The sequence below is a fragment of the Lissotriton vulgaris genome, chromosome 7, assembly GCF_964263255.1.
Source record: "Lissotriton vulgaris chromosome 7, aLisVul1.2, whole genome shotgun sequence".
Classification (NCBI taxonomy): domain Eukaryota; kingdom Metazoa; phylum Chordata; class Amphibia; order Caudata; family Salamandridae; genus Lissotriton; species Lissotriton vulgaris.
The window spans coordinates 898,370,774-898,391,199 of record NC_141695.1 but is presented as its reverse complement, the minus strand read 5'-3'; the positions used below and the strand labels follow the sequence as shown (position 1 = coordinate 898,391,199).

Below are 20,426 nucleotides of genomic sequence, written 5' to 3'. Positions count from 1 at the left end.
AATTCCTTCAATGAAAATACACCACATATTTCAACCTAGGGACTTACATTCTAGGATGACCCCACATCTAATTCCAGCCAACAGGAAGAAAATATTTGTCAGCTCTACTTTCTCCATTGAAGTGACCAAACTATGGAATTCACTACCTAGATAGATTAGAACAACTGAGTGCCACCTGCATGCATGAGAATGGTTAAGAGTTGGTTATTCCCACAGTGTCTCAACAAAGACAATGAACAAGTCACCTTTTCCTGAAACACTAATACTAGTCTCATGACTAATACTGACACATATGTCTACCAACAGATGTCTCCTTGACACAGCGAGAACCAGATCAAGACCATCGAAGGACATCATGCTGCCCAAATCTTTTTTTTAGTTTCAAACTTGTATGCAAAATACGGCTTTATACAACCATTAAAGATTACTCTTTCTACTTTATTGCATTGTGTGTGAAACGCAAAATCAAAAACGTCTCTTGTTCGGGAAGTTGGCAGATAGAAAAATTGGAAGACATATGCTCAATCTTTTCACATTGTCCATCACTGTCTATCAAGGATGTCAGAACTCAACGTCATGAACCATCAAACTGAGTACAGATTATGTTTAAGTTATGTAAAGCCTCTTCAAATTGTGCCTATTTTACTATCTCTGTGAATGAAATAATTCTGACTCCTTTCTACCAAATGTCTCTTCTGCCTCTATCTACTTCCCATTTGCCAACTCTATTTAGATTGCCTTTCTATCTCCAGATACTCTCTCCCATTTAGAACATAAGTTTTAATTACCTTGCATTTATTCTCTGCTCACATCATCGATTAATGTACATGTTCGCAGAAAACTACTATTGTTTGACCTATTCTCCTCCTCCTCTATTGTAATTAATCAATCACCAACTTCCCAACCCAGACCTAAGCAATCCATATCAAAGTAATCTCGCCAACAAGAACCTAGATTAATGCATGTTTGTGGCACTTCTTAAGAGCACAAGACTAAACTGTTTATCATAAGCTACATATGATAGCACTAACAAATATAACAATCAACTAACTATTAAAACTCGGTTACCAAAGCAGATTGCTAGTCACACACCTGCACACACCTGAGTTGTCTGGGGGTGGGGGGGGTGGGGGGGGGGTCAATGGGATCCCCTTCACCTCCTCCAGAGGGCTGCCATCGGGGGGGGGGGGCACTGCCAGTAAGCCACTTCTTAGGTGGCACACTGTCAGGGCACTTCCCAACAGCGTTTTGCCTCTGTGCCCGCATCTATAATACGGCGCGGGTGCAGAGGCAAAGGGAATCCCTCATTTGCGTGGGGCCATACCCCATGCAAATGAGAGAGCACACTCTGAAGACAGCGCTGGTGCTTTATGTGCGTCAGCAGTGCCAGCTAGTATCTACAGGGGTGATGGGGGGAGGCGGGTGCGAGAGCAAATTATATATATATAATTTATTTAAAAAAATAACTTTCCATGTATGAATATGACGTCCTCTGTCCTCCGGTCCTGACCTCTACTTTGGAACTGGAACCGGAAGCAACAACTCCCTTAGTCAATCCTAATGCTTCTCTCACCAGCATGAGAGCAGCCCTAGGATTGGTGGAAGCGGCCTCTCTCAGCACTCCACAGCGCTCTTGAGGCTTTGGCTTGCTCTAACCCAGTTGTCTTAAGACAGCTGGGTTAGTGCTGTTTGAAGTGTGCATGTGTGGCTGGCCGTCGCAAGGAGATCAACCAAAAAGGAATATGCACTTTAAACAGTGCTTTTCCAACCCACTCTCCTCCCTGCTGAGTGATATGCTTCTGTCAGTCAGCAGTGGCCTCGCCCCCATCCTGACGCTCGGTTTGGGACAAGACATAAAAAAATAAAATGGTACCGAATTACCATTTTATTTTTCATCTCGGGGCTTTGGGTGGGGGTTTAAGTGGGGTGACACTCCTCCGCTCCAAAGGAGCCCCTGTGCGCCAGTGCTATCGGTATTACAGAAGGGGACGCACAAGCACCTGCGGCCCCTTCTGTAATACCAAAGTTCCCTGGAGGTGCAAGAAGTGGGCGCAAACGCCCGTAGCGCACCGCCCCCCCCCCCCCCCCCCCCCCACCTCCCGGTGCTTCCATAATACTGCCCGTGATGTTTCCTCCCACTGTGTATGTTGAGCAAGTATGTTTGCAGTTACTGTGGCTCTAGGGGGAATTTTCAGAACTTTTTTTAACTGTTCAGTGAGTTTGCAATTCAAAATTATGAAAAAAGTGTATAGTAATAGAATATCTACGTATAGCGGAAAATTCAGATTATATTTCTTAACAATTATTATGGTTTATTTCTCAAACTGTAAATGTGTTTTTCAAATGAAAACTCTTGACACTGTTTCTAATTGTTTTCCTGTATTTTAGTGTTTACATAATTTTTTTCACACCTTGTCTGTAGTTCCAAAAATTGCATAAAACCAATTCCCAAATGTAATCTTCACATTTAGTGCAGAATTATTCTAGCACGTGTTCGGTCCTAAACGTTGATACAATACCTTGCAGCCACTAAGAAACATGGCCATTAGTATACCTTGGACTGTCAGATAACACACATCTTGCTTGATGGATAATCAGTCACTGTCCAATTTCTGCTGCCTGTCGGCTGGACAAATTAGCATCTGCCAAAGACAGTACCACATATGCTCTGTTAGGCAGAACTTTCAACCTGTTGTGCTTACGGCCTCCTTAAAGTCACCAAGTGCCTATCCCATCACAGACAAAAATATATCTGGGGAAGTTTACCAGCCTTCAGAATTTCTTTTTTCTGTGGGGGTGGATCGCAATTCATCCAACTGGAAAATGTGAGAGTGGGCAGATTGAGGTATGGTGCAGACTAGTTCAACTCATCTTTTGCAAACATTGACTGACCTTGTCCTGACTTGGCTAGTTGTGTTAAGGAGGGCCTCCCATGAAAAGGACATGGAAGTTCAACCGCACCCCTCTTCTGGCATCTCATGTAAAAATCCTCGAGAGTCCAGCAAAACAACTTCATACTCTTAATGATGGGCTCTCTGCCAAAGAATATCACACCTGAGCCTTTTTCCTCATCCTACCCGAATTTCTCTTGGTGGGGTGCCTGAAGGAACCCATAATAACTTAACGCCCTGACTGCATAATTTCAACAGAATTGCTATGCAAAAGTCTTTCAGTCACGCATTCAATAACCATGCTCTTGTCTCAGTAGATCTCTGACCAGTAACTCAATGCCCGCACTGCCTGTCAGCAGCATGCTTCTCCCTTACCATTGACAACTAGGTGGATGCTCACTCGCTCTCTCAGGCCAGCCTGCTCATTCTCGAGCTCCAGCGTGTACGTCCCGGCATCCAGCTCCGACACATCCCTGATCTGCAGCAACTGCTCCAGGTGACGATGCTTGGCATTGTTTGCGATTGCTTTCCCATCCTTATACCTGTAGAGATGCAAGACATATAGAAGGTTTACAATTACTGCATGTGGTATGTGATTCTGTTGCAAAAGGGTTATGTAGTACTGTAACAGGGTCAGCCTCTCAATACTGGGGAGCAAGTCTTTCCTGGGGGGCAGAATCCCTGCAAATAAAGCTCTTAATCCATCCTGAAGTTGGAACTGTTCTGAGAGGAACGATAATCTAATAATTTGGGGCCAGATGTAGGTCGGTCGGTAACGGACGAAAATCGGTATTTTCGGCCGTTACCGATCGGAAAATAGGTGATAGGTATGTAGGGGGCATTATTTTACCGATTCGGTAAAATAACAAATCAGTAAATTTACCGAATGTGAGCCACCCAATTTGATGGTAAAATACCGATTCCAGTGTGCATGCACATGTGTGCATGCACACCTATGCCATGTGACAGGCAGACCTGCCCTTAGGGCATGTATGCCTGCCACATTGCACTCGAGCCTGTTTTGGGGGTGCCAGAGGGTGTCAAAGTGACACCCCCTGCACCCTTGTGAAAATCGGTATTTACCGATTCCGTTCATTCCTATGGGCTTCAAAGCCCATAGGAATGAATGGGCATTACCGATTCGGTATTTACCGAATCGGTAAATACCGAAATCATCCGATTCGGTATTCCAGCACATCTGGAATACCTACATGTCCACCCCATAGATTTGCCGATTTTTAATTACCGAATCGGTAAAATTCGGTAATTAAAATTCGGTAAATCTATTTCACCTACATCTGGCCCTTGGTCCTTTATTTGTGGTAGAGACATGTGATCCCACCACTGAGTCTGTCCTTGACCTGTATTCTGCAACACCTCAGACCCTTCATGTCGCTCAAGGTTTTTATGCTGCCTCTGGGGTGCAGGAAGAAGGGGCACCGAAGATGCTGGGGATGACGGGGTAAGGGTTGAAGGTAAGTCTTACATTGATAAGGAAACCTTTCTCCTTCTCCTATGAAACTTTGTGGTAAAGAGTGCCCTGGATGTTTACAATGTTTATGAAGCTTGCTCCAAAGTTTACTTTCGCCCAACTGGCTGATTCAGGCTGCGCCTTGGTAAGGGACTCCTTCTTCAGACGCAAACAGTGTCGTTCTACCTTGCAAATGTTGAAGCCGTCTCTAGGGAGGGATATAGTTGAGAACTACATTTTAGAGTTAATCGTTTTTATTATGCGGGAAAGCATCTTGGTACACAGCCCAGCTGCCTACATCAAGTTGCCGGCAGGGCGCACTCTCACAGAAATGACACAGCGTCTGGACCTACACCCCGGAGGGCGACCCCGCGTAGATGAATAAGCTCTAAGAGCAGCCCCGACTGAGCTATAACCACCTCTTTTGTAAGAAAACAAACAGGAAAAACAAAGACCCCCGAACCCTCCTCCCCCCTTGACAACCCACCCCCCTACCCACCCCGCATCAGCTTCAACCTACAACCTTCACTCTCCAGGATCCGCAAGATCTATCAAGCAGCACTCAAACAGCAGACTAACCCCCTTAGGCTCTAAAGGAATGAGTTGCAGGATTTGTAGATTCTTGGGGCATGTCACTTCTCGAAGGTCTTTAGAAAGGTGTTGGTAGAACGAACCCCAGAGCTTTGCATATTCAGAGTCCTTCCCATCCATGCCCAGCGAGAGCTGTTCCATGGCTAGAATGTGCCAAAGCCTTTGAATCCAATCTCGGGGGTCGGGTAAGGCCGGGGAGCCCCATTGCACCAATAGAACCTGCCACGCAGCCAGCAAAGCCAAGGCAACTTGTCTACCCCTCAGCGAGCGCAAGGGAAAGACCTTAGGGTGGGGAAGTCCAACAGCACATGCTCTGACATCCGGGGGAATGTAATCTGAAACGCATCATCTAACTCATTCAATACCCTTTTCCAATACCCCCCCCCAACTTCGGGCAATGCCACAGCAAGTGCACCAGTGTCCCTGAAAGGCCACACCCCTGCCAGCAGAGGCCTGACTTCGTAACATCCCATGCCTTGACGCAGCTGGGGTATAATACCAATAGGCCACCACTTTGTAGGCCGACTCGGTACCCGCAGTGTTGGAAGCTGTGTGATCTGCGCAATAGAAAACTTGCTCCCACTCCTTTCTCGTCAAGGGACGCCCCAGCTCCGTTTCCCAGCGGACTTGCGCTTTCGTACGCTGCTTCTTAGGATGGCGTAGAATCATCGCATATAGCTCCAGGATAATCCTGTGGTCGTCCTTCTTGCAGACTAACCATTTTTCAAACGCCGTCAAGGGCCGAGACATAGAGTTGCCATTGGCTGGTTGGGTCACCCAATGAGCCACCTGCGAATAGTGGAAAGCGTCAGCCTCCGGCAGCTGGAAGTATTCTGTACATAACCGGGCAAACGGAATCAGGCCTTCCAGGTCAAAGAGGGAGCCCACCCTCTCACAGCCTTCCTCTCGCCATCGATGGAAGACTGGAGACGTGCATCCCAGCGGAAAGTCCGGGTTATCAACGATAGGTGTCATTGGGGAGGGGAAAGTAGTCCATCCCTTGCGCTGCGCCAATTGGTCCCATGCCTTTAGGGTCGGGGAGGTCACCGGGGAAGAATAAAGACACCATGCCCTATCCTTGCGCGGCAACCACAACTCCCGCCATATGTTACAACCCACCACCGTTTGGTCCATAAAGTTCCAATGCTTGCTTGACAGGGGCCTGTTCCATTCTACGATGTAACGAAGACAGGACGCTTGAAAGTAGTAGCTATGGACAATGCCAGCCACGGCCGCTTATTGTTCAATAAAAACGTATTGAGGAGCCCCTGTGGCTTCCGCAGAATGCCCGGTGGGGGACTCAAAGGTAGCATTTGAAAGAGATACAGTATACTTGGGAGTACAGTTATTTCTACCGCAGCCAGCCTCCCATACCAGGCCAAAATGAGACGAGACCAGTCTGATAGGGCTTTGGCGACATGTTCAACAAGCGAGCTATAATTAAGGGACACCGTTTTAGCAATAGATAGAGACAGTCGGATCCCCGGGTATGGAATGTCGGAATGCACCCACTGAAAGGCAAAGTCTTGCCGCAGATCCTGTACTTCTACGACAGGGACGGAGATGTTAAGAATTTGTGATTTTGAGAAGTTAACCTTAAAGCCCGTTACCTTCTGAAATTCGAGGAGTTCCGCCGACAGACACCGCAGGGAGGAGTGAGGTTGGGTTAATGACAGAATGGCGTCATCCGCATACAGGCTGATCTTATGAGTATCAGCACCAAACTTGATCCCGGAGATACCGATGTTGGACCGAACGCGCTGGGCGAAGGGCTCCATATAGAGCGCAAAGAGCAACGGGGAAAGAGGACATCCCTGTCGCGTTCCCCTAGTAATGGGGAAAAGGGCTGATTTACAGCCATTCACTCGCACTGCCGCCTTAGGGGCCGCATAGAGGCACTGGACCCACCGTAGGAAGTTGTCACCCACCCCGAATGCCCTCAGAACAGCGAACAGATAGTCCCACACTACATGGTCAAAGGCCTTCTCCGCATCGATAGAGATCAAGAAGGCCTGAGTCCGATAGCGATGAACCAAATCCATGAGATGGAGCAACCGCTTGGTATTATCCCCCCGTTGCCGAGTTGGGATAAATCCTGCTTGATCCGGCTCAATAACTCCGTCCATTAAGGGGCTAGGTCTCACAGCCAGCACGCCCGCGAACAATTTGACGTCAATATTGAGCAGTGAGATCAGCCTAAACGAACCACAATCTTTAGGGTCCTTCCCAGGTTTAAGAATTACCGTGATCGCCGCCTCAGCCATGGACGGAGTCACTGCACCCGTATCAAGAAAGGAATTAAAAAGGCAGGTTAAAAGAGGAGCCAGCTCCATGCAGTAGTTTTATAAAATATGGCAGAGAAGCCATCTGGCCCTGGAGATTTAGCTACCTTCAACCGCGCGATTGCAGATATGACCTCCTCGATGTGGATCGCTGAGTCTAAAGCTTCTGCCGACTCCCGATAGAGGGGCGTAATGCCCCAAGACGCCAGATAGTTCACTATTCCCCCAGAGGCTGCTCCCTCCCTCCTGAAAACTACATTTTACAGCTAGACATCAGAAGCGTAATCGCTTGAAGGCGACTAGGGTGCTCCTGATTCACATCAGTGAGGGCATAGGTTTGGGGCACGTCGTTGTTATTCTTTCTGAGAGTGTAAAGTTTATTTTTGTCTCTGTTTATTTGTATCACCTTATTTTAAGCTTCATGTGCTGTTACCCTGGCCCAGACAGAGTTAGCTGTGCACACTTAGGTGGTGAATTGGAGCTTGTGAAAATCTAGTTTTTGACTCATTTGGCAGCTCTCTGAGGCCGTAATCTAACACCTCATGACCACAATAATCGCTGTGACTTATAGTTTCATAGGCAGCAAAAAGGTGATGTATGAGGTTCTCAGTGCTGTAGGTTTTTACCCAGTGGGATGGCAGCTGGGGTATCCTTTCTTTACATAGGATGAGACAGGGATATGTGTGACTATGAGATAAACTTGGCCTAGCTTTAGGGAGGGGAGAGGCTAATTACTCATATGAGGTGAGAGGTAGGACCATCTTCTAAGCATGGGGAGGGTTGAGATTATCCCATTGTGATATTAAAGGTTTGATTGCACCAGTTGCGGTCCGTGAAGGTAAAATCGGTGGGGCCCGGTGGGGGTGTGTGGTGTGGGTGGGGGTGATTTCGACGTACGACCACGATGAGGGAAAATTAATTATTTATTTACTTTTCCCTCGCGGTCGTATGTTAAACCCCTCCCCCCTCCCCACCCACCACCAGCTCCACCGCTCTTACCTGCACTGGCCACCGCTGGATTGCACATGTAATCTTACTGTCGGAATATAGGATAAACCACATTAGGTGACGATTGAAAAGCCCATCATCTGGTATGCTAGTCACCGAAATACACTCACAGAGAATGCAGTCGCTTCCTGCTCTCCTCTGTGTGAATTTTGCCTAGGACGCAATCACTCCTCAATGGAGCCACGAGGAGACATATGGGTGAACACATTCTGAGCAGCAGGAAACATTGTGTTGCATTCTTAATTTTACAAAGAAACACTTCATAGCATCAAAGAAAGCGAGAGAGGTGATTCTAAAGTACTATGGGTATTTACCATTGGTATTTTGGAGGCGGGTAGGCAGCAAACTTAACCGGCAGCCTTACGATTTTGTCACCTGCTGTAGCTTCAACAACCAGCTCGTCTTGTTGGTCAACGCTGATGAATGGCTTTTCTGAAAAACAAAGTTAATACACATATATAATGGAACTGCAAGCTGGAGGTGAACTGAACTTTTGACAAACACCCCTACTGTTGGGAGGTGCCAATACTTACTAAAGTGGGCTCTATGCAACCAAAGTTTTAAGTAGTAAAAGCAGTGCTTAATTTGAACCGGGGTTTCCGGAGCACAGCACAGCACAGGCTCTTCATTCTCAACACCGGTACTTATGACAGTGTGCCACATGGTGGCACTGTTTGTCTGATTTAGAAATTGACATAACAATAGTATTGTATTAATTCAACACACTTAAACAATGACTCATATCTGCTGCCCAAGCCATTCTTATAGCTCTGCAATAGTCTGTAATGTCACACTTTTAGGAGTGTGATGGTTAGTAGTTGTGCTGGTTCTGTCATTGGCAGCGCTGGCATGGGCAATGCATGGTGCAAGTTTCAGTGGCCACCTGATGAGGGGCCTGACACTTTAGAAATTAAGCACTGAGTAAAGGCACAAATAACAACATAATCAGCTCAATCATTATGTGCCAGAACAGCAATCTTCTTAATCTTGAAACATATACTTTATTGCAGAGGAGGGGTTGGGTGAGGGATGGTCAGTATCCAATTAAGTCTTTGATCCTCTTACAACTATGACAACCCACATTACCCATTCTGAGACAACAGGCATGCAGGGTATAATAAACATCTCAGCGCACCTCGCTGCAACACAAAGGCAGCAAGACTAATTTCTCTGTCATATAGAAAATGAAAGCCCAAGTATAGAACCATGTAATGTACACTGGCAGAATGTATGGCAAAGCACCTGTTTATGCCTAAGTGAATTACAGCATACAGAGCATAGCCTCTACAGATGACCCAAAAAACTTGTTTGACAAAACCAGTTCGCAGATATTTGCACTTAGCTGTGCATGGTGGCAACTTCCCTTCATCAACTCCTTAGATCTTCATTTACCTTGCAGACCTCTCCAGTTAACACATCTGCAGGTAGAGCAGTAGTCTTAGCCTTCTGATTCCAGGGATATCTCTGTGTATGACCGCTATACACATTTTAATAGTAGTCATATCTGCGGTATACCTCACTCAAAATCTGTAGAGACGTCAATATTGATATAGCTCCACAATGTGGTGGAATCCCTTTTACACTGACTCTCTATAAATCCTTTCGAACCTTAGTACTTAGTGCACCCAACATACAGTGTGCAATCATCATCGCCCTACAGATTCAAGTTGCTCCTGAGATCTCATTTACCATTACAGAATTTTCGAATACGTCATCAGTGTAAAGATCATCATTACTATCTCTTTCCCTTGCACTGCAATTATCTTCTTAACCTGTTTTCTCAGACTTGGATCCGGCACAGGCCAGATCCTGGTGGCACAAGCTTCTTCAGGCCCCTTTGAAATGAGATAACCCTGGGGATCAGTGTGAGCTTGCACTGAGTCATGATATGCCTTCAGTCACAAGAATATATCAAACTGACTCTTCCTGCCCATCTGCTGTCCCCTTATTAAGCACCCTCAAAATGTCTTTAGGGGTACATTGGAATGAAACCCTCATGCTTGAACCACACACACACACACTCACGCGTGCACGCGCACACGCACACACGCACACACGCACACACACGCTAAGCCTCCTGAGGGATCTTGATCCATCATTGATGCTAGGCTAAATCAGGTAATGAAACATCTGTTTATTTGTACCTATAATATGCAAATATTTTGAACGTTGATGTTTCTGATGCCTGGCTCAGCAGGCTGATTGCTAGAGTGTGATAACTGACCTTCCTCCTGGTGCCACAGCGACTGGTGGAATAATGCCACCTTTAGGCCCATTGCAGTGATTACTCTTCAGGTCCTGTGGTGAAGCTGAAGGTGAGATTATTAGTCTCAGGTATTACCCCAGATGTAGCCCTTTCATTTAATGCAGGCTTGTAGTTGTGCTGCAGTAGTATCGCACACCCCCTACTAACTTGTTACAAGGCAGCTCTAGTTGTAGGGTGTTGAGTTTGTTGAGTGGGGAGAAATTGTATCACTTCATCCAGTCAATCTGTAAAGATCTTTATTCTTGCCTTTTGCTTTAGATACTAAAACCCATGGCTTCACACTAGGAATAGAACAGATGTATGAATTGGAAAAGTGGTACACAAAAGTGGTGAGGGATCTCGAGTATGGGAAACGTGAGTGGAGGAAGGGGGCCGTGCTAACAGAGATATTTTAAGGCATAGACAAAGTCAGCAATTTCCCAGGGACCCTACATCACGGGGCCTCCACTCCACCTGTGATTGGTATAGTCAGTTGTGCTATATGAAGTGCAGCAAAAACAAATATGTTTTACATTTGATAGCTGGGCATGCCAGTTTTACGAATAACATCTAGTTTTGTGTAATAAATATCTTCAAGATGGTCCAGAGGGCAGGAGATGGGAAAAAAGGAAATGGGGATGGATGACTTCCAAGAAAGGGATGCTTCATCATCTGTGCTCCTAAGCAGCTGTGCACCTATACGAAGGTCCTACTTTAACACTGTATCCCGACTCAGTTATGCACATTGCACATATACATATAACATATCTGAGCAGCTATTCTCCTGACACCGCTTAATCTCAGCCACCCGCTCGCCCCTTTCCCACCTGCTCACAACCTTTATCGGCCCCACCCGTAGCTAGTTCCACCCCACCCATTGTCTCCTTGCTGCCTGCCCATGAGGCAAGAAGATGCCTGCTCGGCTGTACCATGCACGAAGACCTCCGTGCTCTCCTGGAACTTCTGCATGCCGTTGTTCGCCGTGCAGACATACTTCCCAAGGTCGGCCAATGTGACGTTGTCCACGATCAGAACACCTGACAGCTCAATCAGTTGCTCCTGGGGGCGCCGGTCATAGCTGATTTCAACAGGCCGTTGGTTCTGCCATTAAGATAAGAGAAGATTGTGATAATGACAAAAAGCAGAGAGGAATGATAAACTGGAAGTAATCCTTCATCCTTGTTGATATATTACATTTATTACATTTTGTAGTAAATGAATGAGTGTTACGTTCTTAAATTAGCTCTTGTGTGTGTGTCTCACACCAAATTACAATTGCGGGTGCAGCCGAAACGCGTCAATGCGAGTATTTTGGAAAAAAAGGAGAAACAGAAAACCCTGGCATGCTAGCGGCCTTTTTTTTTACGAGAGTAAAAGGGATTCGGTGAGATTATTACAGAGATTTCTGACTTTGTTGCAATGCCGACACCCCCTTCAATTAGGAGCATGGCGGTGGGCAGCAATTATGTGGAGTGGATATATATGTATTAATCTTGGGGTTGGTATATGTTGGACTTGGCCGTTCTGGCAGGTTCACCCCTAAACTTTTTGCTTTTAATGGTGACCTGGTGATGGTGATTTTTTTTGAGTTCTGCGCACTTTCACTGTGTCCCAGTGGAAAGTGCGTGCGCACTCTGAGTGCATGTGATGAAATAGGCCTGCCCTCCCATAGGAATGCATGGGGAATGTCTTTGTCCCTGGTAGTTCCTGATGCGTGAGGTGTGCATGCGCGATTTTGGTATGTGCGAACTCGTGAGAGTGAATGCGCAATGGTATGTGTGGCATGTATGTGTCTAGTGGATAAGTGCCACTTCTAGACATGGCTGTGTATGTGCTGTGAAGGTGCTGGCGTGTGATTGGCTGGAGCTGGCTGGGATGCCAGGCTCCATGAGTCATGATGGGTCTGCTCGGTGGTGAGTGTGGAGATTAGCATGCTGATGGCTGGGGAGGAGTGTACCTGTGTCCTGAATGAGGCTGGGTTTTCCCCAGACAATGCTGGCTCTGCCCCCTGTGGTGCGACTGATGACCCTAGCCCTGCCAGTGAATGAAATGGGTGGTTGAGCCATCAAGAGTGCTCCAAAACCAGCTGCGACTGGTTTCTCCCCCACCTTGCACCCTTAGACAAAGGAATGTGGTGTATAAAAATGGGGCTGTGTCCCCACAGAGGTTGTTCTCTTCCAGGATCCTGAGGGGGCTGCTGCTGTTGCTGGGCCAGAGGACCGCCACTTGGACTGTCTCGTCTCCCTGCCTGGAGACCCAGTGAGCTGGCTCTGGGCCCAGCCTTGCCCCCCTGCCCATCTGAGGAACTTGGCTGGACTGTTTGTTCCCCTCAAGCGCTGGAAGCGCTTTCATTGCCATGATAGCGCTTGGGAGCGCTGTACCTTCTCTGCCGGTGCCCACCCGGCATTTGGCCGCTTAATTGCTGCCCTCGAGGGATTCCCCGGCGTGGGGATCCCCCTTTTTGCCCATTTGCGGCGCGGGAGCTCACCCCGCTTATTTGCCGCTTATTGCCGATTTTTAAGGTCCCCTGGCAGGTGCCCACCCTGCCATGGACCTTACGCTGTGTTTGGCCCATATCGAGTGCCCACCTCGCTTTTTGATTTAATGGCCGAGGGAGCCCACTCCTCGATAATCACCGCCGCAGCCCAGGGACATCGAAACCGTGGCCGGGCCGCTGCCTAGTGCAACCCGGAAGTCCCACCTCCATACCCCCAGGGCCGCGCTGTCATTGGCGGCCCCAGAGGAAGTCAGGCGGATTGCAGCGAGACGGGGCCAGGCCGGAGAAGCAGGAAGCAGCCTGCACATCCTGCCGAGGCTCCCGAGTGAGAGGAGAGGCCCGGACCCCTGCCAGCAGCCGGTGAAGAGGCCCGTCAAAGGGAGCCCGTAGCCAGAGCCGCCCGGGAAGCAGAGAGCCGGTGAGTGGGGTCCTGGTGTGCAGCATCGGGGAGGAGGGCGTTGGGGCCCATTGCCGGTGCCCGCCCCTCCCCTCCAGTGTGAAGAGCCTGAGAGGCTCCGACCGAGGGCATTGCTGGTTTTCGAGCCCTGAGAGGCCCCGGGGGCAATGGTGAGCTTGAGTCCCCCGTGAGGGACTCCAACAGCGGCATCTTTGTGATTTGGAGCCCGGAGGCTCCTGGGGACATTTTTAAATTCAGAGAGCCCCGAGTGGCTCACGGCGCCACAGTGCTTTTGCGAGCCCGAGAGGCTCAAGGCGCCCTAAGTGTTCCTGGGTCCCCCGTTAGGGACCCCCCCCCCGTCCAGTGAGGCTGCATCTGTGTTTTGAGAGCCCAGAGAGGCTCTAGGGGGCATTCCTTGTGGCCAGAGCCGGCGAGGTCCCAGCGTTGCCCCCCCCCATTGTTGCACCAGTTGCCCAGCACTGTGTGGGCAACTGCCACGTTTAGGCCCCCTGACACTGGGACACAGGGCGTCCTAGCCCCAACAAGGCCAGAGGGCCTAGGGACTGCCACAGGTTGTGGCTCATGTGAAGTTTTGCGCAATTGCTCGTGCTTGCACCTCTGAATGTGTTTTTATACGTCATGTGCCTTGTTCTACACCGCTGAATGTTTTTATGCATCATGTGCCTTGCTCTTACACCGCTGAATGTATTTTATGCATCATGTGTTATGTGTTTACACCCCTACAGGTATTGTGATACTTAGGTGGTTGTTCTCCTAGTACAGGTGGTGCTAGTGAGGTCCTGGTTACCAGTAGTTACTGGTTGTGTACTTTATGTTCTACTTTTGTGCTACAGTGATTTGTATTCTAAATTCTACCTAGTGCTAAGTTCTAAAAGTGCTGATTCCTGACAGTGGTCTCCGTGGCCCTGTCTTGTACATATCCCCTGTAAATTCTGCCCGTGCCTGTTGGCACATTGTAAAGTGTGTGTTTTATCTAATGTGTTTTGGTGTAATACAAAGGCTATTTTTATATATAACTTGTGTGGAGTTTCCTTTGTGGTGGGCCTTGGGTGTTGTTGCTGGGGTGCGTGCGCAAATACTTAACTCACATCGCCTCCAAGTTTAGCCTTGCTGCTCGCGCCACGTTACCTAGAGGGTGAGCAGGGGTTATCTTTGCGTGTAACTCCCTTGCCCTGACTTAGGAGTGGTGGTTTCTGACTGACTTTGGCGCAAGCCCTGGCCAGCCAGGGATCCCATTTCTAACAGTATAAGAAAACAAAAGATGCCGCTGCTTATGACTTCACATATTATATCACTCATGAGATTTTCTGTGACATCATTGATAGCATGTTCTCACACGGAGAGAGCGATAGATAACATACCCAGTTGCATTCTCCCCAGTAATCCCTTATTCACATATGGGCAACTGGGCGAAAGAAGGGAAAAGGGTGCAGTCCAGTTTAGACACCACTTTGCAGTCCTACCAATTTCTCCAAAGATATTGGAGTAGAAGTCGAACTCACTTAATTGGGAAATGCTCCATCATCGGTGCCTATCCACACCCTGGTAGGGTGGTATCAAGTGCGGACTCAACCAAAAGAATGGGAGTTCTTAGATAATGTTCTTCTGGATAATGCAAGGATTCAGAAAAAAAGAGGGAACATTAAAAATACCTCATGGTATACCCGTAAAGAGTCTTTACTTCTAGGACACCAGGGGTATAAATAAAATATGTTCCATGGTTTTAATTGATTCAGCAGCAGTTTGAGCAGCAGCAACAAATAGGTGCACCGGCGGTGCCAGTACCTTGACGCAAGTGTGACTATAGGATGGCACCATGCGCCAGGCATGCATGACCCTTGAACGACCCAAAGATAGGGCATCCCTAACTGATGGAGCACTGACTCAGGTGAGAGCCTTAGGCCTCACATATGTGCATGGAATGCATGCGCAGGTTGGCAGGGATACACACTTAGCCCTGACGAAGGCCCCAGACGTGGTCCGGCTCTTGGTGTGGGCTGAAACATGTTGGCATTGGAAAATCAGGGTTAGTTGAGAAATTTAGACTCAAATAAAATCCTGGAGCATATTTTATTTATACATCTGGTACCCTACACATATAGAATCCTTTAGGATATAATGCATGGTATTTTTAATGTCCCCTCTTTTATCTGGATCCCTGCATTATCAAGAAAAACATTATCTAAAAACTCCTATGCTTTTGGTTGAGTCCGGCCCTGGACCACCCTACCAGGGTGTGGATAGGAGCAGATGAAGAAGCATGTCACGATTAGGTAAGTGAGGCATCTACAATATCTTTGGATACCTCAGTAGATCATTATTTACATCACTGATGACATATGAAAATATAAAATTACATCATTGATGACAACATTGTACTTGGGGGGACAGGGGTATAATTACTTGAAATAACAATAAGTGGTGAAATCCCGTGGTTTTTAAGTTTAAGATGTTACTTTTAAACTGATATTGTAACCTAACTGCAACGTCACTTTAACCCCTTCACAGTGGGGGGAATTCCCCCGCTGTTCTGGGGGGGAAGGGGGACGCGCACAGCGCCCCGGTGCTCATGACGAGCTGAGCTCGTCACGGCCACACACATTTCTGTAGAACACTCAGCACAGCGGGGGAATTATCCCCGTGTGCGAGCATTGCGGCCCTTATGACGAGCTCAGCTCGTAATGAGCACACGGCCACTGTGCCTCATGACGAGCTGAGCTCATCATGAGCACCCATGTGGTTAACCTTTGCTTTTTCCAGTGAATACATAGATTCTTTCTTTTTTGAGCAACAGATGTCTCTGATAATCAAACAGCTCTGTCTTCACAGCCTTCATAAAGTCAGTGCTTAATTTAAACCGGCACCAGCACTTAATCGTCAACACCAGCGCTTTTGACACTCTGCCACAAGGAGGCACTGTCTAGCTAATATAGAGATGACCACAACAACACAGTCAATTATTAATTTAATGTACATTAAAAATTACTATTACCTACTGCCCCTGCCATTCTTATAGCTTTGGGGGCCTAGAACAGTCTGAATTGTCAGACATTTGTAGGAGTGTGAATCTTAGTAGTTGTGTTTTTACTATAATTGGCAGCATGGCAGGGACAATGTGTAGTGCAAGCTGCCGCAGACTCCTGACGAGAGCCCAGGCACTTTTTTTTTTTAAATTAAGCACTGCCTAAAGTCCTACATCTAAGGAGGCTGGACTCTGCTGAAAACTGCCCACATTAGAGAGGCCATCACTAGAAGCAATGTTCTGAATATACTTAGGACTGTGATGCAGGCTGTGAATGTAATTCTGTGTCTTAGAATTCAGATGACACATACACATTTGATCAGCATGTTAGATTCTTCACCCTCTCCTCTAGGAGACGCCCCTGACCATCTGAAAACCAACCTGTAAAGATCCGTTCATGGTCCCATCACACTATTCTTGAAGACCACCAGTGTCAAGGGATCAGTCAGCAATTTAAACGGGTTAGACCACTGTCTAAGGTGCCAGCAAGCCCAGTGTGAGGTACTTCAACATCTAAACAAGAAAGCTAACAATGCATAGGTTCTTGCTGTACAAGAGGAGGGTTCTTTACTCTGAACACCAACACATGTAGGTGACATTCAAATCAAACGTGACCTCAGTGAACACCCTGGCTGCAGCAAGCTGGCTCTGCTCTGTCTCTAAGGCCAATGATCACTGTATGTGAAATCTTCCAACAGCAAAGACATCCATAAATTCAAAGAACATCATCAGGCGGCTGAACAACAACCCCTACAGCAGCAGAGATTGTATTCTATGCTACACAAAGCAGCACGTGTGCCTCTTGTAAAAAACGCACAACACTATAATTAATAAGGTCAAGGATGCAAATCAATGGCAGACACCATGGGTGGCCTTGCAGAGAATTTTACAATTTTCAGAGGCTATCTCACACTACTTAAATTCTCCCTGATCCACTGCTCTCTTTCCGGCAATCAAACCGCCATTGTGACGGGGGATGTATGACAATACAACGCGTTCTGTTACAACGGGGTATGTTACATTGCGGTCTTGACAACGCAAGTCATTACATCAACTTGCGCTGGAGGGCACTGGATTTAGGGATAATCTGAATTACTATTCCAACTCCAGTCTACGTACAGTAGGGAAGGTGTTGGAATAGTAAATGACACTATTCCTTAGTCTAGAGCGCCCTCCAGTGCAAGTCGATGTAAAAACTTGCATAGTCAAAATTGCGATGTAACATACCGCGTTGTAATGGATGCGTGGTAAAGGAAGTTGCTTGTGACGGGCGATGGACATAGTATCAGCAAACACAGGGAAGCGCAGAAGTATAGAGGATCAGGAGAAGAAGGGAAAGAAATCTGTCTGACCTGTTTTCCGGGGTACTCCCAGTCAAAGGTAACCCCAGTATTGAACTCGGCCCACACAGTGCAGTTGAGGTTGAGCCTCTCGCCAGCGAGGAGCTGTACTGACGTTTTTGGGTACAGCACAATATCGTAGACGTTGTTCCCTGTAATGAAAAACATATGTGTAGAGTTATTCGTGAAGCCCCAACATTATCAGGAGTGTTATTAACGAATACAACAAACTTCGTGTTGGATCCAACTAACAGCCATGATTTATTTCCCTCTAGGCAAAGGCAAAGGCTTTTCTATTGAACCTATTTTATTTGCTTAAAGCTCTGTGTGTGAGTGAGCAGGTGTGTTGGTAATTCTGGTTAGAGGGTGCAACGGTAACTTAGAGATTTATATGCAAAATGTAGATCTGTATTCCAAACTGGTAATGATTTTAATGAAGATTTAAAAAAAATCATTTTAAAGCGATCTACAAAAAAATGGAGGAACCAGTTTGATAATAAAGAATGCATGTAGTCAGGAATTTAGATAGTACTCAGCAATGCTTGAGGTAGAGTAAATGCTGATAAACAGGGGTGAGGCACAATGACTGTAAATACATCAGGCATAAGATAAAGTGATTGTTGATTGAGCAGACTCAAGCAAGAGTAAATGTGGATTGGCGTAGAACGCATGTGGTGTGTATGCATATGGTATTTATGTAGTGCAAACCTAGCCAAAATGCCTTGGAGCACTTTATAGGGTCAAAGACATGCATAAAGTTAATCCGTTAAAGGAGAGGTAGTTTGGTTGTGGATGGTTAATGCATTTTGATGCAGTGTTCTTTAAAGAGGTGAGTCTTCAACTCTCTCCTAAATTGGAGCAGTGTTGGGTTGCAGTGTTGTTGTTCCAGATCCTGGGACCATAGAACAGGCCTGCTCCCTTGTTTTTTCTTTTTGACACCTTTTAATCTGTAGTCAGCTTGTGTCCTGGCTGTGCGGTGGTTGCAGATGGATGCAAATTAAGCAAGCTGTAGGCAGATTGAATGTAGTAGGGAAGAGTTAAAATGAATGTAGATTGAGTAGGCATAAAGTAGAATAAATGGAGGTCATGCAAGCTTCAGGCAGAATAAGTGCAGATCAACCAGTAAACGTGGATGGAGCAGCCTTGAGGTATTGTGAATGAGGCTCAGGTAGGCTTGAGGTAGAGTGAAGGGGGGTTTGAGCTGGCTTAAGGTACAGCAGATGGTGTTCGGATAGTCTTCAGATATGGTTTTGGTCAATAGATCAGTTTTAAGGAAGAGTGAATCTGAACTGAGCAGTATTCAGGCAGAGGAAACCTGTTTTGCACGAGGCTAATCTACAGTTAATGTTGAGGCTGCAGGCGTGATGTAGAGTAACGATGGATGGAGCAAGTTTGAGGCAGAGTGAATCTGGATTGCAGGGCTCAGGTAGAATAAATGCGGATTGAAAGATGTTGATGTACCGTGAATGAGGAATAAGCATACCTGTCATTTTCTTGAAAGAAACAACAGCTACGTACAGACAGCAGTGGGCCCAGATTAACTAAGGCTTTGTGACATTTCAAAGTGGCTCCATGTGATGCATTGGTATTTACTTTATCATTTATCCTGAAGAGGTGCCCTTTGCTCAATGTCAAAAGCACTTTTTGCTGCTTTGCATCACTTTACGTCAAAAGGGCGTTACTGAGGTGTTACTTGTGAAGATCAGCGCATACACCCACAGGTTTGGATACAAAGTCCATTATACTAAGATAGCCAGACAGGGCTTTCCATCAAGTGCCTCCTTGGAGAAGAAGTTCAGAAGGTAAAATGTGCTCATTTCTCTAAAACACCTGTGCATTGCAAGTGTGCTGAAGAGCACAGCACACGCCCAATGCGTGGGATTCTTCTGAGTTTGTCCAGTCATATACATTTATACTGGAAGAGCACGTTTCAAGTACAGATCCTATGCTAGACACTCCACACTTGCCTCTGCACCAAGGTACCAGGCTGCAGGGGCGGCTCTAGGCTCATGGTGGCCCTGGGCAGGGAGCGTAGGTAGGGGGCCCCGGAAGAGGGGGTCGGGGCGGAGCGCGGAGGACAGTGAAGAGGGGGGAGTCAGGGTGTTTGGAAGTGGAACAGAGCCAGAGACCACCAAATCCCTGCCAGGAGCCCACCACACAAATATGTATCCTTCCTCAGAGGATTATTATATTAAAGAAATATATTGGCGTGGTGGCCCCTGGGATTTGGTGGCCCTGTGCAGGTGCACAGCTTGCACATGCCTCAGGACGGCCCTGCAGGCTGGGCGCCATGCAAAGCAGCCAAATTAGAGCGTGGGCGCAGAGGATAACAACAGCTGGTCAAACTTAGTAAGTATGGCTGTGTGCTGTTTTTTTCCTGCTTGTGCAAAGCGGTGCAGCAAATCTGTCAGCCTGTTCCATGTCTATTCACCGGTAGCACTGAATGTATAGGGCAGTGCCTTTTTACAAACTTTGAAGGTGCTTCTCTCTTATGCTACACGCAGGGCGCTGCCTCCGCCAACGATAGGGCAGGGGACTTCCAGGCGCTGCCTTTGGAACAGATCACAGTACCAGAAATAGAACTTGAAGTCTGAACGCTCTCTTGAGTGGCACTAGTATTCTTGGCAATTCAGAAAAGGGGGTGGTGATGAACAGAGTGTC

At 47.1% G+C, this 20,426-nt stretch overlaps 1 protein-coding gene across 3 annotated transcripts in view; it reads right to left on the bottom strand.

Moving 5' to 3' along the window:
• The window catches only part of FLT4 (fms related receptor tyrosine kinase 4), a 462,865-nt gene that overhangs the window by 171,893 nt on the left and 270,546 nt on the right, over positions 1-20,426 (bottom strand). For all 3 annotated transcript variants that reach the window (XM_086931324.1, XM_086931325.1, XM_086931323.1), the window contains exons 6-9: positions 17,778-17,917; positions 11,418-11,589; positions 8,558-8,675; positions 3,267-3,433 (exon numbers count right to left, since the gene is read on the bottom strand). In XM_086931324.1, coding sequence (XP_086787450.1) covers positions 3,267-3,433; positions 8,558-8,675; positions 11,418-11,589; positions 17,778-17,917 — 597 coding nt within the window. The remainder of the gene's footprint in view (positions 1-3,266; positions 3,434-8,557; positions 8,676-11,417; positions 11,590-17,777; positions 17,918-20,426) is intronic.